Source organism: Cryptomeria japonica, chromosome 4 (genome assembly GCF_030272615.1).
Source record: "Cryptomeria japonica chromosome 4, Sugi_1.0, whole genome shotgun sequence".
Lineage (NCBI taxonomy): Eukaryota > Viridiplantae > Streptophyta > Pinopsida > Cupressales > Cupressaceae > Cryptomeria > Cryptomeria japonica.
In genome coordinates this window covers 449,116,563-449,135,568 of record NC_081408.1, presented here as the reverse complement: position 1 = coordinate 449,135,568, position 19,006 = coordinate 449,116,563, and the positions used below count along the sequence as shown (strand labels likewise).

Here is a 19,006-nt window from a genome sequence, read left to right as displayed (position 1 = left end):
TTCTACATTGCCTAGCCATGTGACCAAATTTGTTAAAAACAAAGCATCTACCATTAAATTTATAAGCATTAAGTTGCCTTATCGGTGCCTTATGGCTTTGATCTTCATTTGCAGTACCGAAACTGTCCTTGTTCAAATCCAAGTCCACTAGAATCTTCATTTTGCCTTTGACTCTTCAATAACTCATCAAGTTGTGTTGAACTAACCTTGAATTTTTCTTTATACTCACTTTCAATAGTTAGATCATCTCTCAGAATTATCATTTGTCTCTCAAGTTCTTGTTCATTACTTTGGGATTGTGCTAAATCGGTTCTCAAGATATGGTTTTTCATGAACCAACCTACTGCATTCTTCAAGTTTGTTTTTCGGAGATACAGCAAGATTTTCTTCCTTTTTCTTTTGGTCCTCAATCTCTTTAGACATCCTCATAGTTAAAGCTTGCATTTTATCCCTCATAACCATGTTCTCCTGACTCGGCCTCTGACATCTTTCATTAAGGGCATCTTTCTCTTCATTATCTTGATTTTGAAAAAGTTCCTTCTTCCTAACTTGAACATATGACAGTCTCTCCTGTAGGACAAGAATGAATTCCTGAGCAGAATTCAATTCATCTTGTAACTTCAAGTTCTTCATCTTTTCAACATCATGATCTTCAAGTGCTACCTCAAGTTGTTTCTCCAAACTCATATCCATGGATTCTAGATTTAGGATCTCCCTCAAGCTGTTAAACTTCCTCTGAGGCACAAGGCTCTAATACCAATTGTTGGAATCCAAAAACATTGAGAGGGGGGGGTGAATCAGTGTTCTACCAGAAAAATCAATTTAACCTTCTTAAAACATGCACTCACAAACTAGTATACCGGTACATATAGAATTGAAAGAAGTAAAGCAACCAATAAGCCAATCACACAAATGAATACCATAACACAGAAAATTATACGTGGAAAACCTCAAAGAGGAAAAACCACGATGGGATTTATGACCCACAATATCAATCCAATGGCCATATGAAGAGATATTACAAAATATAGGGGCCTGCACTTGTAGCAAGGCTTACAACCTAGAGCACACTGCTCAATCACAGAAGGAGCCTCACTGACTACATACAAATCTAGACTACAATCCGGAGAAATGATTGAACTGCAATGATAGCATCTTCTATGTCTAAATATAGTTCTGATTAAGCTCTATCTGTTCTGATTTGGAACCCTAAACCTTTACCGGAATACCCTTTTACATAAATATCCTCACATATATTATCTCTCATATATCTTGCATATCCTTCATTATTTCCTTACTCTTACATATTACAAAATGATCTAATCAATTGACCTATATACCCCTTACAATCCATCATGCCTTATGCCGGCTTACAAAGATAATTACAATATGAATATACATGTCGGCTCAATAACATAAGTACATGAATATCAAAATCAATTGCCGATGTCGGATCTCCCAAATGATGTCGACCTCCAATATCTGCATCCTGATGAAGTCATGTCGGCCTGCAATGCCGGTAACCAAAGAATTCCTTCCAACCGGTGAAGATACATGCCGATGCCGGTGAAGTGTTTGTCGGTAATCAACCAAACCAAGATGTGAAGCCGAAACATGTTGCCATCAATGACAACATATTGAAACCAATCAATTGAGTGTCAATTGCCAACAAATGGTAGCAAGCAAAGAGAAAACCTCCAAGAAACTAAATAAGATAATCTTACCTGGAACACCCCCAACAACATAACCCATTCTGTAAACAATATTAGTCCCACCCCCATTTATATTACACCACCATGCCAACACTTGTATACAATTCAAATACTTCACATTACCTCTTGCTCAAATTAAGGAGCTAATCCAGCTACTGTTCCTCCACTCTTTTCCTCCAAAAATATTAGCTCTATCAAAGTATATACCACACAAGCACTCGTGAAACTCATGGAATGATTTTCCTATCTTCAAAAGTCATTTTATCTTCTATCATCTACTAACGTTATATGTCTCTTCTTTGATATGTTGATCATAAATTGGTCAAAAAATGGCATACATCGGCATCCTATGGCCCCTCTCATGTACAATCTTGCAACTCACAAGATTAGCATGTCGTCTTTTTATTCTTCGTATTTTTTTTTCGTGGCACAATCTAAATCTTCTCCATTCATGTTCCACAGTCCTAATTATTCTATAACATTTTCAAAAACAACAAAATAAAGAACATGACTTGATAGGTGAGACTTATGCTCCTTGTAATTTTCAATACATCCGTTCATCTTCAATCGTGTATTTTGTGCTACACTATTCTTTGATATGTTGATCATAAGTTAGTCAATAGGTAGAATTGACAGGCATCATGTGGCATATGAATATGAATAACCTCTTTTGTCATCTATATTTAATTTTTTCTGCATAATATAATCTTGCAACTCACAATACTAGCATGGTGCCCTCGTATTCTTCAATCTCTTTTTGAGTGCCAATTTGTAAAACCTATTACACTCGGTCTGTATTACATCGTTTCTTTCATCAAGTATTTAGAAAATCCCAATGCGTGTTTCTCCTTAGGCTCACCTAAGCTCCATATCGATGGCATTAAAAAAAAATCTGAGTGCCAATTTGTGAAACCTTTTCCACTTGATCAGTATTAAGTTTTTCTCTCGTCACGTGTTTAGAACATCCTAGGCGTGTTTCTCCTTAGGCTCACCTAAGCTCCATATCAATAGCATTAAAAAAATCTTACTTTCCATCCTCCTGAGCTTATCATCTGATTCTTCTCTCCAGTTTGCATTCCCATTCACATGAGGTTTGAGTACAGTACACTTATCCCCAAGATTTGTGACTCTTCCTTGTAGTTCCATGATTATCAGCAGATAGTAAATAAATCTAAATGAAAGATGCTAAGTTCAGAGATTTTTTAGACGACGATAGAAAATGCTTTGCAATGGTGGATGAATTTGAGTAAACATCGTGTGGAAATCAAGAATCAATGATTAGCTTTCCACACTCCTGCATGTTCAATCCCCTTCCAACCTATCAACCTCAACATGAAATAGATCACTTGGAGGCTAAACACTTACAAAGATTCAGTGCATTCTAGATATCACTATTCTTTTAGGTAAAACAGATGCAGATACTCTAGATACTCTGATTAACCTTACTCTCTTCTATTACATAGTAAATCAATTCAATGGTCAGGAAATAATCAAGTTATATCGAGAAATTTTCATGACCTTAAATGACCTCAAAGACATCAAGTAACAGTTACAATACAAAAATCCAATGCATTTATCTAGGTCTCGGTTCTCTTCAACCTAGATAACTTCAGATTAAAAAATTATCAGATGCAAATAAGAACCATAAGCCAAAGCTGCGTTGTTCAATTTAAAAATGCGAAGGTTCCAACACATGAGCCAAGGACCAAGTTAATAAACAATTTTAGAGTGAAACTGATTTGGAAAAAATAATTAAACAAACTTCCCCACCAAGATAGCGTCCAAAACGAAGCCTCTAATTAAATCAAATGAAAATTTCGAAAAAAATAATAAAACAAACATAACTCCAAGATGGTATCCAAAATGAATTTCAAAAAATGATAGAACACTTACCTGCCAAGATAGCATCCAAAATGAATCCTCTCCGATTAAATCAAATAAAAATTCTGAAATGGAATTTTTGATACAACCAAAAAAAGGTCTTGCATATTCTATTTTTAGCATTGACACTGATAATTCGAACAAAATTTTGAGCTCCCCATATCAAATAATGCGAAGGAAGATACCACTAAAAGATAAAATCCTCTCTACTTTACTTTAGGCAATTTGTCAATTCAATGTATTGACTAGACATTATAACATGTTACTAAAGATGAATTGACCCATGACAAAAATCAAAACACTGTTAGTATAATTTTGTTTAAATGCCCAGCATACACGTAGTTGTCTCACTTCAAAAATTTATAATGATCAAAAGCAATCCCAACGCCATGAAACAAACCAAATATTACCAAGATCTACTGAGCTACAAATCAAGCAACCCCATCATTAGACAAAGGGTCCATTTCAGTAAAACAAAACTGCAAAATATAAATGATAGTAGGTTTGTCCTTGATTGACTCAATATACTCGGAGATTCTGAAAATGAATGCTTGATACACTGCCTCCAAAGCACATTCAACTTCAACCAGATCACAACCAATCACAAACTGAGAAAATTGAATGGTCAGAAAAGATTTTAAGTGGTCAGAAAAGATTTTAAGTATAAAATCTCCATTGAACACATTTGACATGACAATCTCCATGCAGAATTGCCTTATGCCTATATTGTTGAGAAAATTAGATTTATACGATAGATTGTAATTGGTGTATTGACATGTTTAAATTGTTCAGACAAACTGAATTTAACAACTTGAAACGAAGAGCACACGATTTTAACCATGGCAAAAACACGTGCATACCCGAATACTCTGAGAAAGAGATACCAGGTGCAATGCACAAGAAGCATTCATTAAAAGTTCTTGCAGATCAATCTAATGATTGCAGTTAAAAACAGCAATAATTCTTGGCATCAGAATCTCATCTGAACATTAATGATGGACTTCCAAGTTCTTACTTGAAGCAGGTCTCTAATTTACAGAGACACTTGAATCTGTGATTATGTGAAAGAAACTAAAGATTCTCATGTCCAGTTCTATAGATACTTCATTCAAAGAGCATTTTTTAGGTACTGAAATAAATCCACCTTTTTTGTCTGTCTTTATGTTTCATTATAAAAATATCTAAGCTCTGATCATGGATCTTATCGAGATTCACTGCTAGTACCAGATCTGTTGGCCGACCCTTTACCAAGAGAAACAGAGGCCAATGATGAAGCCCATACTCTGGCATTTTTAGCACCTTCTTGGAAGTTCCTCGTCTTAGAGCGCTTCAAACGACTCCAAATTCTATTTAGATTGACCATGTGCAGGGCGTGTTTTAAGAAAGGTGATGCATTTTCACCCAAACGAGCCAAATTTAGATGCCACAAGTCCTCAAACTGGCAATGCTTGATCCGTACTAAGACTTTTGGGAAGAGATAAAGAAGAACTCTTGCAGTGAGAAAAAGCAATGCAAATATCAAATAAGGCTCCTGCTGAAGAGAGTATTCTTTGCTTTGACCATAATCAACACCAAAGTGGCTACTGAAGCTACTTCTATAGTCCTTTGCCAGATAGTCAGAATTGATGGGCTCAACACCTGCAGATTGAAAAACTACAATTTGGTAGACCAACTTACATAAAATGGAGATTTCAGCATTATGTCAGAAATTAGATATACCTGTAATCTCTTTATAGAAAAGCACAAGGGACTTAAGATCTTTCGATCCATGATAGTGAACCCTTGATGTCTGGTTCTGTAGAAAAAGGGATGGGAAACTGTGAACTCCATTCCTTGAAAGCACACTGAGAATGTGAAATAGTTCAGAGAAATTACAAATAATTTATATACCAAAAACAGCACAGAATATCACCCAATGGAAAACATACAAAATCATTGCAATGCAGATTACTTTTGACTGAAAGAGCAGCCCTATATCCTCTGGAAAACCAGAAAAAAAATTCAGATTATTCTAGAACCAGAAAATAAATCATTCCTTACCTAGGCATAACAGCTGACTCCTCAATGGCTACGTGATGTATGTTGGGAAATAATGATGATAAAATATCAAACACGGATCGACACGTCTTTGAAAATGGACACCATGAAGCATGGAACAGCATTGCCATGTAGCCCCTATTATACCGCTGAAAATCCAAGGTTCTCTCCAGTAAGACATCATCAAGCTTCAAAAATAAAATAAAAAAGTGTGTTAACTCGAGTTTATTCCACTTTATCATGTACCATAAAAGTTTATTAACTGAATAAGCAATAAAATTAAGGCAGTTGCAAAAACCATGAGAAGAAAAGATGAACAAGACATTTAGAAAGAAAAGCTCCTAGAGTGGACAATCGAAGAAATACACGAATTATGATGATAAGTGGTTCTCTTATGTAACTTCTGTGGAACTTGACTACACAAATATAGATATTACCAAAATTATTATGTTGTCAGGAAGGTATAACAAATGGGCTTTATACAGCCCAAAAGATTAAGAAATTCAAACAGGATTCACCCTGAACTACCTAAGACCTGATATATTGAAGAATATTATAGTAGCATTGAAAATGCTGCAAGAGCATCCGAGGTGTAAAAGCAATCTTGCACCCAACAATATTTTCATTTATGTTTGTTTTGTTTTGTAGACTTTCAAATAAAGTTTCGACCATCATACTCTTACCACAAGAGACAATTCATGCTCCTAAAACATATTCTCATTCCAATCACTATTTCAGCAAATGAGAGTTTCAGAAAGTAACTTTACTATGTGACACTGCATTTTTTATCCCAAAGTTTCCAAATTGATATTAGCACTTGCCGAGGTCACATTCCATCATGCCACATCATATCTAAGGGTTTGCCTTTTGGTTAATGCAACGTGATTCCTCAAATTATTTAAGGAAGACTCCATTTAGGTGTGCAGTAAACATTGAACTTCACACCAACACTTGAAGACACATTCAAGTGTATTGGTTCTAGGGAGATTCACAATTAAGACAGTGTCGAGCTGAAATGCTTACATATTATTGCATTCATCCCAGGTGGGTCCTTCTACATCTTTCATTGTAAACTTGTTGGTCAGTGCAAAACACTCTATTTGCTTGCACCAACTATAAAAGCACCATTCACTCTACATTAGAAGGGAGCCTGAAGCAAAGATTCTTGGAGTTTCTCTCAATCACCTAGTTGTATTTGTTGTTCTCTCCAACCTTCTAACTCTTCAAGCCCATCCAATGATACTTGGTAAGGGTTCTGCTAGACTGACCTCCAAGGCTTAATCCACTTTGGCTTGCCTCCAAGGTATAGCCACAAACGTTTTACAACAACACTTTCCTATTGAGGATTCCACCTGAATCCCTATCACACCTTCCCAACACTCCAACAACCTCTGCAAGTGATCTTTAATCACAAACTTGTTCCATGAGTGTAAATGAAATTGACACGGTGTCTTTGGTGTCTTCTAAGGGTTTGATCACCTTTAAACCCATTGCCAAGCCTTCTCAAGCTCACTTTGTCTATACTGAGCTCCAAACAGACCTAATTCAATTAGGCCTCCTTTTACTGCTTCCAGGGCTTAAATTCACATCTACCCACACAAGGCCCCAAACAAATTACATTTATGAATACCCTTTTCCTAGTTACATACAATATTGCAGAATGGCAACTGAGTTCTCTGTACACATGGGGTTTCTAGAATTGTCCTATTTTTAAGGGTTTTAGGGCTACCCGGGTGACTTGCAAACTTGGCCTTAGAAAGCTTCACCAGTCAAAACCTCTGCACAAACTAATCATGGATTCTTAAAGGGCATTCAATGGAGTCTCCAAACATGTATCAACTTTTGCTCTACCAATCCATGTGTGCTCTGAAAACGCACATCTTCTACTGTCCTAGTCTCACCAACTCCTAGCTGTGAGCCTAGGGTATCATTGTAAAACCACCAAAAAGGTTTGCAAAGCCAAAATACCTACACTAAACATATTTACAGACCCTAACCTAGCATTCCACTAGATTTCAACCGGTGCCATCAGTGGGTGCTCAGGTTAGAGCCATTTATTGCTTAAACCCTGGCCTACAAGGGTTTTGTACCTAGTTCACAAAGAATGGTTTGAATCTCTGCAACTAGACACAATCAAACCTTGAAATCTACCTTGATGGAAAGTAGATTCACCAGTCCTTCATGCCCTGCAGGTAGGTTCCTCTGACAAGTCCGTACTAGACCGTACAACACATCAAAAAACAAGAAAAATAGTAAAAGTGATGTAAAAACAAGGTTTTTCCTTGCAAACAAAACTTGCTCTGCATTCCAAACTCTTCCAACCCGTACAATGATGTTGTCTTTGGCTTTTAACATCATGATTCAATTGGTTAGAACCAACTTCTTCACCGCCAACAACATAAAGTGCAACTTTTTGCAATGTTGCAAATGTTGCTTAGCATCTTTTACATCTTTTTGATCCTTAGGATGCAACCTTGCACTCAAGTGTACTCCAAGGCTCCAAAGGCCCTCTATGCATTCTAGGAGACCTAAAACAATGCATTACACCCTTATTACATGATGACTTTGTTTTTAGAGTAGTGCACCTGTGAACAACATCAGCGTTACATCTTTCTAGGATATCAACATCCTAAACACAACAAGAGCTTGTACAACTCAACCATGACTTCATTAAGTCCCAAATGGTCGGTCCACTTATTACAACATAAAAGACTTAAGAACAAACTAAAATTTGCATGGAGTAATAGGTGCCCTGCACCATACTCCCCTGGGGCAAAGAACTCAAGTCCCTTGAGTTAAGAGGTCTGCAATTTCCACACCATGTTGAAGTATATCTGATTCTGACATCCACATAGCATCTGATTCAAGTAACCCTGCCCACTTTACAAGATAATGCTTGTATACTCCTTTCCTTGTCTTCTTTATTACCTTGGTGTCCAAGATACTTTCCAACTTGACTAGTTGGCTTGGTGGCAAATCTCTCACCCAATCTTCAGTACCCTGTGATGAAGTGTCCAACTGATCTGTTTGTGATTTTCCCTTGTATGGATAGAGATCACATACATTAAAGATAGGAGAAATACCAAAGGTGGGAGGGAGTTCAACTTCGTATGCATTCTGACCATATTTATGCACCACCTTGAGAGGCCCAGTCTTCTTCATCAATAGCTTAGTAGGCTGCCCTTTTGGAAGTCTCTCTTTCCTTGATATGATGAGAGTGATGAGAAAGAAAATGAAAGAAAATGAAAGAAAAAGAACAATACAAAGAATGCACCAGCTGTTGAACCAACTGTGAAAGAACATGAAGATGCATAAAAGTTAGAGATGTTAAGAGCTATTTCAAAATTTGCTAAGAGAGTTCAAGTTGACAATGTTGGTTCTTTTGGTAGTTTGAATCCAAAAGAATTGATTGATTAGATAAACGATCTAAAAGAATAATTTGAGTATGAGGAAATTTCATAACCTGAAAGGGTTAGATTTGCTGAGACAAATTTGAAAGGACATGCTGCAATACAGTCGAAAGAGATACAATTGGAAAAATATTAGAAAGATAAGGAAATGATAGAGAAATGGTTAAAAAGGTAGATTGATGCAAGATACCTACAAATTATCAATTGGAAAAATAACAAAATTCGAGGCAAAAAGAGAAGAATGTGAGATAATATTGAAGAATTACATAGAGAAATAATTAAGGTTGGACATAGTAAAGTTAATTGAGAAAAGGTGGCAAGATACATAAATGAATTGAGAAGATTTATTCCAGAAGAATAGAGCATGGTAAGATTGCTAACAGTTGAAGAAGCATACCAATTAGCATTGAAAACGAGAGAGAAACTAAACAAATGATCTGAGATCAAACAAAATAGGCAAAGAGGAAGATATGGTAAATTCTAAAAAGGAAAACGTCAAGGCAGTGTTGGAAGATCTTTAATGAAGATACTGAGACGAGAGTAAGCAACAATTCATACCACAATGAAAGAATTGATAGATATCAATGAGGCAGAAGAAGATATGGCATGCAATGGGAACTTGATTCAAATGTGGAACAGAAAGACATAGGACATTTGAGTGTCCCCAAAATAAAGGAAGTAATAGCATAAGATCAAAAGAAAGCGCAAGAGTTGCACATGTAGATGACGAAACAAGTGGATCATAAAGACTAGCGGATGAACTTGCAATGGGTGTCATTAATAATCACAAGAGTTTTGTATATCCTAATCATGTAGATAAAGATGAACCAATGCAAAAAAGAAATTTGTTCCAGACAACATGTAAGATTGAAGGTAGGTGTCATAAAGTTATCATTGATAGTTGCGATATAGATAATCTAATGTCAAATGAAATGGTTGACAAGTTAAAGTTGAAAATGATAGAACATCAAAGTCTATAAAAAGTCAGGGTTACAAAAAGAATATAAAAGTGTTGGTGAGTAAGCAATGTCAAGTTCAAAATAGGGACATCGTCATTTGTTGCTAGGAAGACTATGGTAGTATGATAAGAAAGCTATACATAATTATTGGCAAAAATACTTGAATTGTGATGAAAGATGGTGAAAACATATTCCAACTCTATTAAAAGAAAGGAATAGGAAAAAATGTGAAATGCCAAAATTTGTTTGGTGGATGGTATGAAGTTCTAAGATGGCCTAAAGCATGAGAAGTTGTGTTTTGTTTTGATTCCTAGAGTATGGCGTAATGCAAAAGAAGGAAAGGAGTTCTAGACAAAAATTCCAAATTGCTGACATAATCTCAGACAATATGTCAGATGGATTACCCCCAGCGAAGAGTATCAGTCTTCATAGGGATTTAATTCCAGGAGAAAGTTTGCCAAATAAAATCATACATAGAATAGCAGCAACAAAGAATTAAATAATAAACTGATAAATGCTAAAATTGTTGGAGAAAGGTCTAATCAGAAAAATTTTGAGCCAATATGTGGTATCAATGGTACTTGCATAAAAAAAGAGGTTAGTGGTGAATGTGTTTGGATTCTAAAACAAAACAAGATAATCAGCATGAGTTTTCCATGCTCCATGAAGTTATCTAAGAGTGCTTTCAGTTTCAACAGCATATAATTTTCTATTCATGTTTTGAATCGCACTCAATGATCCATCATCAAGAAGAGGAGATTTATGATTTAGATAGTAGACTTAACCTTTGAATGGAGATAGAAGGGAGGTGGTGGTAAGAGGACCAAGGAACAAAGGACAAAAAAGGAGTAAAAGAGATAAAGCCAGAAGGGGGAGACATAGGAATAAATAAGATATAAGTATAGATTCGCATTGCCAAGGATGGACAATTTGGTGGGCAAAGCAAGATACATCAATAAGCCAGATTTGAAGAGTGGTTCTAACTTCTCAACATAGTAATTAGTGGAGGAGATGAATGGCCATTGAAAAGAAAAAAGGATCATATGATGGTGGGTTAGGCTCATTGCATTGACTCCCACACCTAACACATTTATGAGATTGCTGAGTACGGCATTGAAGTTACATTGGATAAGTTTGTGATTGTTTTATGGATGACATCTTGATTTTCAATAAGAATAAAGGAGAACATACAACATATCAAATTAGTATTGTAGAGACTGAACAAAGAGAAGTTGTCAATCAATATCAAAGAAATGTATTTTTTTTAAGACAGGATTTGGTATATTTGAGATTTGTAATCTCGACGCATGGTTTGATGGACCAAGAAAGTAATTGTTGATTGGCCTAAAGTAGAGAATGTTGAAGAGGTCAAGTTTCCATGGATTGGCTAGCTTTTATAGGAAATTCATTAAGAAGTTCAATGGCATTTGTGTGACAAGAACTTAGACTATGTGAGGAGACCAAAAAAAATGTAAATGGACCGCAAAAGCACACAGAAACTTTATGTTTTTGAAGAAGGTTATACAACAATCAGTGTTAGCATTGCCAAAGACTTTGATAAAGCATTGCAAGTCAATTGTGATGCAAGTGGTATTGCAAGAGAAGCAATGTAAAGTCGAGAAGGTGGACCAATAACATAATTCACAAAAAGTTGAATAATGAAAGGAAGAGATGTTTAGTGTATGATTAGGAATTTTAAATGTAAAGTCAAGAAGGTGGACCAATGAGCAGCAGGAAGAGAAAGGGAAGAAAGCTGAAATGAACCAGGAACAGTGGAATAAGGGTATGAAGGAAAAAGTGGAGAAGCTGGAAGCTCAGATTGGTAATATGGAGGAAGGAAAAACAGCTATGAAAAACTTTCTGGTAATGATTCTGGATATCCTTACCTCTGTGACTAAGAATTTAGAGGAAATTACTAAGTTCCTTGATGGTTCCAGCACCTTCAAACCTGTCGTGGACCTAGATATTGATGAGGATGCTATCGAGGCAGGGACAGTGGAAAGTGCTCCTGGTGGTGCAGCAAAAAGAACAAGGGGGAGCATGAAAAAAGTTGTCGTGGCCTCTTCCAAAGATATCCCTAAGCTTACAGATAATATTAAAGATTTGCAAGGGATTAGCGGAAATTTGGCTAATGCCCTAAAAAACATTAAGTAATTTGTCTTCTGTCTTTTTTATGTTATGGTTGGATGTGGCTGGTTTTGTTGAGCTTTTTTGTTGATTTTTGCTCATAACTGTGTTGGTTTTTTGGCAGTTTGTCTTTTCATGTTTCTTAATGCTATTATCTTTTAAGGATCTTTTGTAAAGGGTTTCGGGTTCCCTTCAAAACCTGCTTTTCCCGTAATCAAAAAACATACTTCACAAAAAGTTGAATAATGAAAGGAAGAGATATTTAGTGTATGATTAGGAAATTTATGCCATAATTCAAGCATTGAAGACGTGCCAAAAAAAAATTGTTGCGTAAGGAGTTTGTGTGGTATGCAAATCATCAACCCATATGGTACTGAAACCACCAACCAAATACATAAGATCTGTTGAATTTATGCAAAGCTATTGTTTTAAATTGAAGCATAGGAGTGGAAAGTCGAGCAAAGTTGCAAATGCATTAGGTAGGAAAGAGAATTTACTAACTGAAATGAGGGTTGATGTAGTTAGATTTAAATAGATGATGTGTTTGTAACTTTGTATGAATATGATGTTGATTTTGTTGAGGCATGAAAAGCATGTAACGAGCCTATATGCATGGATAAAAGTGTATGACTTGATTATTTGATTTACAATGACATGTTTGTTGCTCAACACAAGCCAATTATGTTTTCCTAGAATCTCAATGAGAAATAATCTAATAAAGAAGCTGCATAGAGGTGAATTAGTAGGAAAATTATGGAGTGAATAAAACAATGGCATTGAAAGTGAATTATTTTTTGCCGCAAATTTACAAGGATGTAAAAATAAACGTTAAGAATTGCATAATTTGTCAAAATGCAAAACGTAGTAATTAAAATGTTGAATCATATAAACCGTTGCCAATTTGAAAGAGACCTTGGGAGGGTATCAATATGGATTTATAAATTTGTCAAGTTGTAAAACGTAGTAATTAAAATGTTGAATCATATAAATCATTGTCAATTCCAAAGAGACCTTGGGAGGGTATCAATATGGATTTATATTTGGTTTCTCGAGAACACAAAGAGATCATGATTCTTCTTTTATGGTAGTTGATAGAAGATTTTCTAAGATCGCAAATCTCATACATCTAAAACGATAAACGATGCAGTAATGCAACTTTTCTATTTTTCAAGAAGATTGTGAGATTGCATAGTTGCAAATGAAATATAATTTCTTACATATATAAAACTTGTTGGTTACTTTTGGAGAAAATTCTAGAAGAAAATTACGATAGAGTTGAAGCCAATTCACCATATCATATTTGTAAAACATATGTTACCCCCGAGTTTCCGAGACAGGGGGACAAGGGGATAGGAGGATGCATTTCCTTGACCTTGATTTTTCAAGCCATTTGGGGGGACGGCTATATAAAATATAGAAAATTTTAAATATATAGAGAAATTTTAAATATTCATATGAAAACATGGATGAAGCATGCATATATACATTATAGAACCTTAACATATAACATTTGTGTTAAAGAACTTAAATTGAGAGTTCACACGAGAGTCAAAGTCAAACAAATTATCAAAACTCAAACACTATACTATGGGACAGCCAAGGTACATTGTCAAAGCATCCCCGCATCCCCACGATGTCCCCATTTCCGAGATGGGTAAAATAGGCCCAAGGACGCGTTCCTGAGTAAGCTTGTGTAAAACTTAAACTCGTCAAGCCCAAAAAATTTAAAAACTCAAGACTCAAAAAAAACTCAGGGATAAACTCAATAATAATTCGGCAAATTTATCAAACATTTGAAATACATAATTTTATAAAATATTCTTCAAAAAACACATATTGAATTTGTAGAATATATTATTGATTTCCATCATATATAAATCAAATTTTGAGCTTAATACATATTATAGAGCAAAAAAACAAGTTCAATCTCTAAATACATATGAGCTCCAAGTTTAAGCATCAATGAAAATTATAAATCATAAATTCCATCTTCAACTAAAGCTCAAAAAAAATTGTTGCCATTGTGTGAATGTTGCTAAAATAGATGGTATAACTGCAATATGCTCGATAGGAGCCTCAACAAGTGTCTCATCCATAGCGATAGGATCAAGTTGTGTGTGAGAAGAACCCACCTCTAATGGCTAACCAATCTCACCTTCTTGCACAGACAGTTTATTGAGTGTAAAAGACAAGAGAATGAACCTATCAATTCATTCAACAGTCGATTCCAGAAAGCTTATACAAGGTTGCAGACTCCTTATCTCATTCCAGATGCTCGAGAGATATACTATCATGCTCTAGATCCACTTACAGCTATGTTTGTGCAAACTCATCCCTCTCCAGCAAATTTGAACGAAGCATATGCAAAGGCAATAGAAGTTAGTAAAATATTGCGTCAGAATCTTAGTGGACCTTTGCTCAATTTGGGGTCGCCCGAGGCCGCAAATCAAATTCAAAATTTAAGTCAAGCTTTGGTGCATCATACGCCAATAATAAATCAAGTTCCACAACTGATGTATCCAGTTGCTCAGCCATCAAATCAGTTGGTACTCCATCCCGGCACCCATTTCTTAAGCTCCACAAACGCATCCAGTGTACCTGTAAAATGTTGTGACATCTTCAAGGACATAGGAGGAGAAAGAAGAAACGAAAGAGTTAACAGACAAAGTAAAGAAATTATCTACAAAGGTTACTCATTTGAGGAATTAGAACAATCAGCTCTATAGTATGCACAGAAATTATCAAGGTGGTAATCAAAACAACAATCAAGGTTACCAAAGTAACAATCAAAATTATCAGAACAACAATCAAAATAACCGAGGATATCCTGGCAATAATCAAAACTATCAAAAGAGAACGTCGAATACTGCGCCCAACAATGGAAATGTGCCGTCACCTCTTGACAATCTGCCAACTTCGGAAAGTCGACCGGCTAACAGAGTCTTCCTTGCGGAGGCTGCCTTATCAAATTGGTGCAGATTACACAACACTAGTCAACATTCAAAATTGCATTGCCCCGAATTCAAGGTTGCTGCTGATATTTTCCAGCAGGAAGTGCGAAATAATGAAGCATCAAAAAGCACTCCAACAACGGGATATGAAATTGTTCCCACTACAAGATATGACCAAGCATTAATCATTGAGGATTTCAAGTTTCCTCCAGTTTATGAAGAAAGTTTAATATGCGAACAAGGTGGGAGATTTCCTCCAGAATCGGCGAATGGACCTATGGTTCCGCCTAATTCTCAATTCCCACCTGCTTCAGCCAATGGGCCTATTGAAGATCCAAACTACTATTTCCCACCATTGAATAACAGTGTTTTGGTTGAAGGAATTAAAGAAGTGTTTCATCAGTCGTCAGAAAACACTGGACCAAGAGTTTATCAAAAGAATCAGAGGAATCAAGAGCCTTTAACTACTTTTGTTCCTCCGAACAATTTTGCTACACCACCAAATCCAAGTGCTAGCAATACACCAAGCTATCCAAAAGATTCACCTGAGTATAGACAGAAGAACATTCCCCCTCCAAGAGAGGAGTTGAAGCGACTGAGTCTGTGTGTGTTAGAAGAATTCAAGAAAGTCAAGGTAAGCCTACCATTGTTCGAACTAATGAAGGTACCTAATATCAGAGATACATTAATGAATGGACTTAAGGAGGGTAGTGTCGAGAGAGCTACAGCTCATACCAGTTCCAACATTCAGAGGGGTACAAATGTTCCCCAAGCAAACATAAATGAGGTTCAGGATGAACCAAATATTCAACAATTATCAGAAGAGGCATGTGCAGTTCAAGATTCATCTAATATGCCCAACAAAGAGGAGTTAGTAAAGACGGCATGCTCCTGAGTCGAGATTGGTCAAGGAAATTGAATGGTTACTTTTCGACCGATTTCTCTCACATGTGGCTGCCATGGAGAGTTGTACCAAACCAAATCAAAATAGATAGTACCCCAAGATTAAGATTGATGATAACAGAATATGGGGAAAACAATGAAATTCTTTTCCTAGAAACCAATCTAGGGAATTGCAAACGAAAAGCTGTAGAGGTTTTGACGCTTCAAAGCCCAATTGAAAATATAGAAGAACATCATGAGATTGTGAATTCTACAGAAGTCGTAGTAGAAAGTGATCATGATACAGATGAAGAAATTGATATGTTTGAAAGTTTCAGAGGATTTGTATTCAAGAATATTCAGTAGGGAGTTGAGTTAGGCAACCATGCTCGCATTCAAGATTTATTGTTGCCTAATTGGTGCCGAATTCACGATACTGCTCATTCTGAATTCTCTTGCGCAACGTGCAAGGTAGCTTTGAATCAAATACACAAGAGAATTCCTAAAATTCTGGCACTTGAAGAAATTAGAGAGGCCTCTCCTAGGCCAGATGAAGAAATTACAGATAAAACCAAAGAAGAAATACATGACAAAGATCAAGTTTGGACATTGAGATTTGATGGTTCAAAGTCAATGAAAGGATCGGGAGCCAGATTTGAATTAATCAATCCCTCGGGGGAAACTTATTTGGCCTCCCATAGATTACAGTTTCCATGTACGAACAATGTAGCTGAGTATGAATCCTTAGTTCATGGGTTGTTGTTAGCCATTCAAAAGAAAGTGAAGATTTTACATGTTTTTGGAGATTCAAAAATTGTAGTAAGACAAGTGCGGAAGCAATATGTCTACCACGACAAAAGATTGACAAAATACTGCAATAGAATATGGGATCTCATCGAAAGCTTTGATGCTTTCAATATCAAGTCAATATACAAATCACTGAACCAAGTGGCAAATGCTCTTGCGCAGGCTGCCAGTTCCTTGGCACCCATCGCCATGAAAGGATTGAAGAAGTTTACAGTGGAACTTGCATCAATTCCATCCGTACCAGACAATGTCACCAATTTCCAAGTTTTTGAAGACGATAAGCATATATTGGAGTTTCTGACAAATACAGATATTTTCCTGAGTCAGGTTATCGATGAAGAGGAAGCCGAGGAAGCAAAATATTCCTAGATCTGAAGGCAAACTTCATTCCTAAGGGGATGATAGAGCTAGAAAGAAATATTTGACAGAGATAAAATAAAGGTAGAAAGATTGCATGACTCAAGTGGAAGTGCCTATGAAACGATGAACTTGGGAAATGACAAAGAAGTTAAGAATGTATTCATAGGGAAAGCATGCACACCCAATGAAAGGGAAGGCATATTGAAGAACATGAGAGATTTTCCCGATGTGGTTGCATGGGGATATGATGATTTGAAGACATATGAAACATCAATTATTACACATATTATTCCCTTGAAACCAGACAGTAAGCCATTTAGGCAGAGACAGAGGCCAGTGAACCCTTTGTTGGAGCCCCTCATATATCAAAAAGTGAAGAAATTGTTATCAGCAAGGATTATATTTCCCGTGCGACACTTGACATGGGTCGCCAATTTGGTCCCAGTTAGAAAAAAGAGTGGAGAGATAAGGCTTTGCCTTGATTTCGGAAATTTGAATAGAGCGTCAGAGAAAGATAACTACTTGCTTCCATCATTGGATGAGGTGTTACAGATTGTGAACAAATCGCAGATGATGTCCTTTTTGGACGGATATTCAGGATACAATCAGGTGATGGTAGAATATGAAGATAGATTAAAGACAACCTTCACCACAAAGTGGGGTACGTTTGCATACAGAAGGATGCCATTTGGCTTAATCAATGCTAGAGCCACATTCCAGAGAGCTATGGATATTGCATTTCAAGATTTGATTGGAAAATGCATCATTATTTACATGGATGACATTACAATTTTCTCAAGGAAAAGAGAAGATCACATTGAAGATTTGAGAAAGGTGTTTCAAAGATGCAGAAAGTACGAGATATCTCTTAATCCAAAGAAATGCATATTCAGGGTTACAGAAGGTAAATTGTTTAGGACATATTATCTTGGAGAAAGGAATCTCCATTGATCCAGAAAGAGTTGAGGCTATATCCAAGATAAACCTCCCTAGCAGTAAGAAAGAACTGAAGTCCTCCTTTGGTAAAATCAATTTTGTGAGGAAATTATCTCCGGATTTGTTGAGATAATACGACCACTGAATGAAATGTTGAAGAAAGATGCTAAGATGGAATGGATGACAGAAGCAAAGAAAGCATTTGAAGAAATCAAGTCCACCATCGTTGAGGCTCCTATTTTGGTCAATCCTGATTATGCAAGACCTTTTTATGTGTATTCATTCGCCTCAGAACATACTTGTGCTGCAGTCCTTACACAGAAGAACGAAGATAAAGATGAACATCCCATAGCATTTATGAACGCACTGTTGAAAGATGCGGAGCTGAGATATCCGAATGTAGAGAAACAAGCTTATGCTTTGGTGAAAGCAATAAAGAAATTCAGACATTACATTTTGAGGGCAAAAGTTCATGCCATTGTCCCAGATGCAGCAGTTAAGACACTCCTTATGCAGAATGAATTAGGAGAAAGGAGAGGAAAGTGGGTTACCACTATCTAGGAGTACGACATTGAGATCCAACCAATGAGACTTGTTCGAGGTCAAGCCTTAGCGCAGACTTTAGCAATTGATGGACCTAGATTAGTCCAACAAGTCTATGCAATTGAGGATGTCACTCCAGATGAATGGTATAAAGATATTGTTTGCTATTTATTGAACCAGAAATGCCCCACGCATATGAGCCCTGCTCAGAAGAGAGCATTAAGATTGAAGTGTCAACACTTTATGTTACAAGGCTCAGTTTTATACCGAAGAAATCATGAAGGAATATATTTGAGATGTGTTGGAAAGGATGAAGCTAAACAGAGTGTGGAGCATTTTCACAACAGATTTGGGACAGGTCATGGTGCAAGCTTGGCTACTACGCACCAAATTTTGACAGC

At 36.4% G+C, this 19,006-nt stretch overlaps 1 protein-coding gene across 1 annotated transcript in view; it reads right to left on the bottom strand.

The window, feature by feature from the left end:
• Window positions 1–4,284: 4,284 nt before the first annotated feature.
• LOC131033731 (5'-adenylylsulfate reductase-like 5) overlaps window positions 4,285–19,006 on the bottom strand; it is a 63,108-nt gene continuing 48,386 nt past the window's right edge. The window contains exons 2-4 of the mRNA XM_057965001.2: window positions 5,634–5,818; window positions 5,313–5,437; window positions 4,285–5,231 (exon numbers count right to left, since the gene is read on the bottom strand). Of these exons, the coding sequence (XP_057820984.2) occupies window positions 4,795–5,231; window positions 5,313–5,437; window positions 5,634–5,818 (747 nt within the window). The 3' untranslated portion in view covers window positions 4,285–4,794. The remainder of the gene's footprint in view (window positions 5,232–5,312; window positions 5,438–5,633; window positions 5,819–19,006) is intronic.